The following is a 6,000-nucleotide window of genomic DNA, read 5'->3' as shown; positions in this document are numbered from 1 at the left end:
GTAGTAATTTTTGTTTGTGTTTTCCACACACATTTAGTTATAAATTTACAGCTCGTGGTGCATGTCACTGCCAAACAACACCCCAATATGTGCTTAGCCATATCTCCTGAGTACAGTAATACCACCCATGCATGTGTTTGTCAGGTTGTTTGAGGTTAAAAGGCCACATTCAGGAGATGAACAATTCAGTTTTTCAAATTTTAATATGTGGTCATTCCGCCACAATGTCCACTTTTGAACTTGGCCAATTCAAATTACCCCATCAAATCATACATTTTTTAGGAATGATACTCTAAACTTGCTTAACCCCATGATGTGCCAGGCACGGCAACTGTCATTTTAAGGGGATGCATTTCTGTGATGTGCCTGGCACGTCTATTGTCATCAAGGGGTTAAGGTAACAACCGAAGCTCTTTTGTACGCTATACTCACAAGTAAAACAATGCTTCTCTTGAATGTTTAAAATCCACAGAGTATTAGTAATAAGATGTAATACAAACTTAATTTCTGTTAAACACAATTAACACAGGGCAGGCAATCAGCACCTCTGGCAATGGTGGGGTTTACATACTTTGTGGGAGGGAATAGAGAACTGTACCTTTAATAAATAAAGAGCACTCGGGTCCTGGGGAGAGTAGAGAAGTTATCAGGCATCTTCCGAACCTTAGCATAATTTATGAACCCTCTAAGAAATAGGAGGAATCCTGTAAATGGTATAGAAACAAAGAATTAAATTATGCTATTATGTGCTGACCTACATTATTCTCCCATCAATGGGTCATGGTAAGGTACTTCATCATGCTATAAAGATGTTAATTAGCATTTTCAATGTTTAAATGTACATCATACAAACATACACTTGCGCCATTTCTTTTATCATCTCAGAGCATTACAAATTGAATCAACACAGCATATTCTCTATGTGTATATGCCAAGATAAGTACTTGACTAATTGGCTGGAGGCAATTATAATTATAATTGGTATGAGCCCAGTGATCTTTTAGGAGGCAGGAAAGAGGATTGTGCATAGGTTTCTACATACAATAGTAACATGGTTTACAGGCTGCTTTTTAAACCCTTTAAAGGAAATATAAACTTGATTTCTCCACTAGAGGGCAACATTGTGTAAAATGTAAGTTTTCTAATAATGCGGTTGAAAGCCACGTGAACAAATGATACATGTTTGCATTGCATTACAACATATACATAGAACGCATCACAAACATTAGGCGAGTAAGACAGCACTGTCAACTTTGGAACAACACTCGTTTTTAGCAGCACTCAAAATTCAGGTGCCAAAGCTGGACTCCACCCAATCCAAATGTAATAAAACACAAAAAAACAACGAAGCTAAGCACTCTTTGAAAATGGTATTTATTTCACTAACAGTGGCAATGTTTCAATCCCACTATGGGATCTTTCTCAAGCCATGAAAAATGTGTCAGAACTTTTTTTTTTTTTTAACAATTGTTTGCGTTTTAGCACTGACAACTTGGTTCAATACAAACTGAGTACTGGTGCCTACTTTCATACCAAAATTACTTTACTGTTACACATTCTCCCCAAAAGAACGTTGTCCCGTCCTTCAAGAAAGACCTTAAGATTCTGAGAAACTGAAAAGCTGTTACTGGGCAAACAAATAACTCCATTAACCCATTAGACCCAAGATTTATGAAGCCCTGTGCCATTTACTCTTACACCTACAGACCTTTGTATTGCCATGATCATTATTGTGGTAAGTGCGATTGCCTGTGTGCCACTGGCTGTAAATAAGAGGGATACCCACCAATGCTATGAGCAACAGCTTTCTGAAGCATAAAATGCTCCTTTACATGTAAATGGGAAAACTGGTTGACATCTGATATGTACTTACCCAGAACCAGAAACACCCACCACAACCAGTACTGGCCATCAAAATATCCAGGGAAATAGGTGGAGAACTGCACGGAACATAAAAAGAATATAAAGGTCAAAGTAGTTAACATATACATTGCTCATAATGTTACTTGAAAAATGAGAAGCATGTGACCTGTTCACCTTGGGTCAAACTATTTTTTGCCACTGCTACGGCACAGGAATTTGTGTGAAAAGAACCTGGGGCCAGCTGAACTTTTTAGGAAGGAAACTCTAGATCCTTTAATAATATAACACAAGAGTTTGCTTCACTGATCCCTAAAGCAACAAATAAATATTAATAAAATACAGGTTGTGGCTATATGACAGATCTGCTAACATTTATTGATCAGCATAATAAAGCTCTATTTGTTTTTCTTGAAAGTAGTGTTTATTTATCATATTCAACATAAAAGGCTTAAAAATATGCCAATTATTTATCAGTTTATGTTAGAGAAAGTTTGGCTTTTCATAGAGAATGGAATTGCCTTAAAGATGTCGGGGGGGAAAAAACTGATGCATCTCTCTGAATCTCAACTTCAAAAAGCTAAACAGATACATGGCTCAGCACTTGTACAAGAGGTGCTTTTCCTATTACAGAGCCACCAAACCTCCTTTTGCGTTAGAGGGGTCTATTCACTAAAGGGGAGAGTCAGCAGGAGACGTGTGCTTTTTAAATCCCAAGCTTCAGTATTGATTAAGAGGGGCCACCACTGTGAAGTTTATCATTTAAGAAAGGCTGAGTTGGCCTTGTAAAATGCATCATTTAAGGGGTGAGGAAACCGAATAAAACTCAATTACCGTATTTGCTCGATTATAAGACGAGGTTTTTTTCAGAGCAAATGCTCTGAAAAATACCCCTCGTCTTCTAATCGGGGTCGTCTTCTAATCAGACCTCAAATAGAGTCTGATTAGGAGACTAAGATCCAGATCCCCCGCACCGCTGCAGGGGACCTGGATCCTCCTGTCTCACCCCCCCCCCCCATCATACACACACTTACCGGTGCTTCCTGCTGTATTGCCGGGGCAGCGGGTTGACGTCTACGCGATCCGCGTAGACAACGTCCGCTGCAGCCGGAAGGAGGTGTGGCTAGCAGCGGGGGTTGTCTGCGTCCGTCGCGCAAACCTTCCCCAACTGTCAGAGATCAGAGTTCCCCGCACCGGTGCGGGGAACTCTGATCTCTGACAGCCGGGGAAAGTATACGCGACGGACGCAGACAAACCCCCGCTGCCAACTCCACCTCCTTCCGGCTGCAGCAGAAGGCGACGTCAACCCGCTGCCCCGGCTGGAAGCACCGGTAAGAGAGGGCTGAGAGGGGAGGGGAGGGGAGAGTGTGTGTGTGTGTGTTAGTTAAATGGGGGTATAGGGTGTGTGTGTGTGTGTGTGTGTGTGTGTGTGTGTGTGTGTGTGTGTGTGTGTGTGTGTGTGTGTGTGTGTGTGTGTGTGTGTGTGTGTGTGTGTGTGTGTGTGTGTGTGTGTGTGTGTGTGTTAAATGGGGGCATAGGGCATTTCTGGAGTGGCGTTAAGGGGGCATTTAATAGAGCACTCTGCCTCCTGAAATGCCTTATACACCTATATGCCACTCTGCCCCATAATATGCATTTTAACCCCCTAAATGCCAGAGTGGCATATAGGGGTATAAGGCATTTCTGGAGGCAGAGTGCTCTATACAATGCCTTTTAACTCCCTTAATGCCACTCTGCCTCCTGAAATGCCTTATACCTCCCTATATGCCACTCTGCCCCATAATATGCATTTTAACCCCCTAAATGCCAGAATGGGATATAGGGGTATAAGGCATTTCTGGAGGCAGAGTGGCATATAGGGGTATAAGGCATTTCTGGAGGCAGAGTGGCACATAGGGGGTCAAAAGGCATACCATGGGGCACAGTGGCATATAGAGGGTTAAAAGGCATATCATGGGCCACAGTGCCATATTGGAGTGGCAAGCCTGGGGGCAGATGTGCGTAACTGGGGGACAGGTTGGAAAATACAAGAAATAAAAACAAAAAAAATATTTTTCTCAATCATAGCTTTTATTAAAAAAAATAGTTTACATGAATTAACATTTACTGGTAAAACTTTTTTCCTTTAGGGTCGTCTTATATTCAGGCTTTTTCTTTTTTTCCTAAGTTAATATTCAGATTTTGGGGGGTCGTCTTATAATCAGGGTCGTCTTATAATCGAGCAAATACGGTAATTATACATCGTACTAGTCCAGCCAAGCTCTTCCTGCAGCAGAAGCTCACTGCGGATGGCAATGATCCACTAGTACACAAATTGCATATTAAATTACTGTAGTATTGAGAGAATACTACAGCGGACCTTATACAACACCCAGTGGAGTCAGTGAGTTCAAATATTCAACTCTGGGGCCACTTTCTCACATGTGAGAGGCTCTCACTGAGGTTCACTTACAACTCCTATGGTCAACTCATAGTGTAAGACTTGGGTGCGTTTCTCCACCTACATAGAAAGAATTCTTCCTTTATGGAGGTTTTTTGATGCTTACCAAGTCTAGTAAAGTTGTTTTACTACCAGACAAATGAAGTAAGGACTTGCCACCGTTTTTAAGATCCGTATTTGAATAAAACATCTCCACCCATCGTTCTCTGTGTACATTCTGTAACTGTGAGTAGAACTCTAAACACCAGACCTGTCTTTCCAGATTGAACTCTTGTTTTGAGTGATTTTTCAATCTTACGTTCCTGTGACAATTACTGCTAATGAAAACTTCAATAGTTACAAACAAATGCAAAGTTACACAGAAAGCAATGCTAACGTGCAGAGAACGGTCAACAATAGGCATCTCAGTAGCTCATCTATAGTAGAAAGTTCCAAACAACTTACTCGGACAATTAGAATCCACTTAATCAACGAGAGGCCAAACCCAGAAATGGCTCCATATCTGCCAGCAGCTGAAGTGGTCAGGCAAAACGAGAGGAAAAATCCAATCCAGTTAAAGAGGAATGCCACTGGAAAAGAAAGATAAAAACACAATTATATACTGAAGTTTAATGACGAGAGTGAGGAAAGAAGACAAAAGCAGAGGAAAGTGGAGAGAGCGTCTAAAGTGTGGATGAAAGGCAGTAATTGGACGGTAGAGGATATCGGAAGGGCAATGGATGTGTCCAGATGGTGTCTTTGGGTAGAAATGCCGGTACACTTTAATACCCCCAAAATAAGCCTAGCATCCTGGTACGCATTACACAATCAGCAAGAAATACTCACAGCTGTGTTTACTTAGTTTGGTGTCACTGACTTTGCTTTAAGTTATATGCTTTATATTATATGGATGGCCCTGTATAAAGCATATAAAAGCCACCTCACTGACTGCACTATGCACAATTCACAAAATCTCCTGCCAGCTCCTGCTTCACTAAATAAACCCAAGTGAGTTCCCTGCTAGGTCAGGATGAATTCCAGGAGCCAAAAGACTATGGTTTTATTGCCGCCCATCCCTAACGTTTAGGCTATTTTGTATTGCTCTGCACTGACATATACCGTATATTTCTAGCACTGACGAGGACAGTCATGCCCAGATTTTATTCTCCCGGCATTAGTGAAGCAAACTGCTCACTCATTTCTGAGGTTCCAGACTTCAGTTCTTCTGTGCATGCACGCTCATGTGCAACAAACATATTTGCCTCAGACAGCAGGGTACAAAATTACTTTACAAAGTGGTTTGTTTGCCAACTCAATTTCTGCATTTCAGCCACTAATATTATACGTAGTGCTACTTACTGAAAAATGTGAGCATAAAAATGCCATCATTTCCTATCCTTAGCTGGTCAGCATCATCAAAATCATCTCTTGCCACAAAATCGTCATCCTGGCACTGAACAAAAACAGATTACTTAATAGTCATCCTTTCCAAAAGAACCAAGCTAATTAATACTTTATTTTGATATAACAAACGCTCTATTAATGTAGTAAACACCATGGTGACATTGGGAACAATGCTTCTTTTGTCTTTTACGCATTTCACAGTTCAACGTTCCCCCTCTGAAATGTAAAGTGTTAATTAAAAGGCTCTGTTATCTTCAAGGACAGTAAAACAAAACTATGTCATTAAATTTGCAATCTCCTAATGCACTTCATGACAA

At 40.9% G+C, this 6,000-nt stretch overlaps 1 protein-coding gene across 1 annotated transcript in view; it reads right to left on the bottom strand.

The window, feature by feature from the left end:
• Positions 1 to 600: 600 nt before the first annotated feature.
• The window catches only part of LOC149297887 (NEDD4 family-interacting protein 1), a 28,430-nt gene continuing 23,030 nt past the window's right edge, over positions 601 to 6,000 (bottom strand). The window contains exons 4-7 of the mRNA XM_089488080.1: positions 5,639 to 5,726; positions 4,745 to 4,869; positions 1,874 to 1,940; positions 601 to 704 (exon numbers count right to left, since the gene is read on the bottom strand). Of these exons, the coding sequence (XP_089344206.1) occupies positions 601 to 704; positions 1,874 to 1,940; positions 4,745 to 4,869; positions 5,639 to 5,726 (384 nt within the window). The remainder of the gene's footprint in view (positions 705 to 1,873; positions 1,941 to 4,744; positions 4,870 to 5,638; positions 5,727 to 6,000) is intronic.

Source organism: Sceloporus occidentalis, unplaced genomic scaffold (genome assembly GCF_023333645.1).
Source record: "Sceloporus occidentalis isolate IW3139 unplaced genomic scaffold, rSceOcc1.0.p SCAF_36, whole genome shotgun sequence".
Taxonomy (NCBI): Eukaryota; Metazoa; Chordata; class Lepidosauria; order Squamata; family Phrynosomatidae; genus Sceloporus; species Sceloporus occidentalis.
The sequence above is the reverse complement of the archived record's forward strand: the minus strand, read 5'-3'. Positions and strand labels throughout refer to the sequence as shown.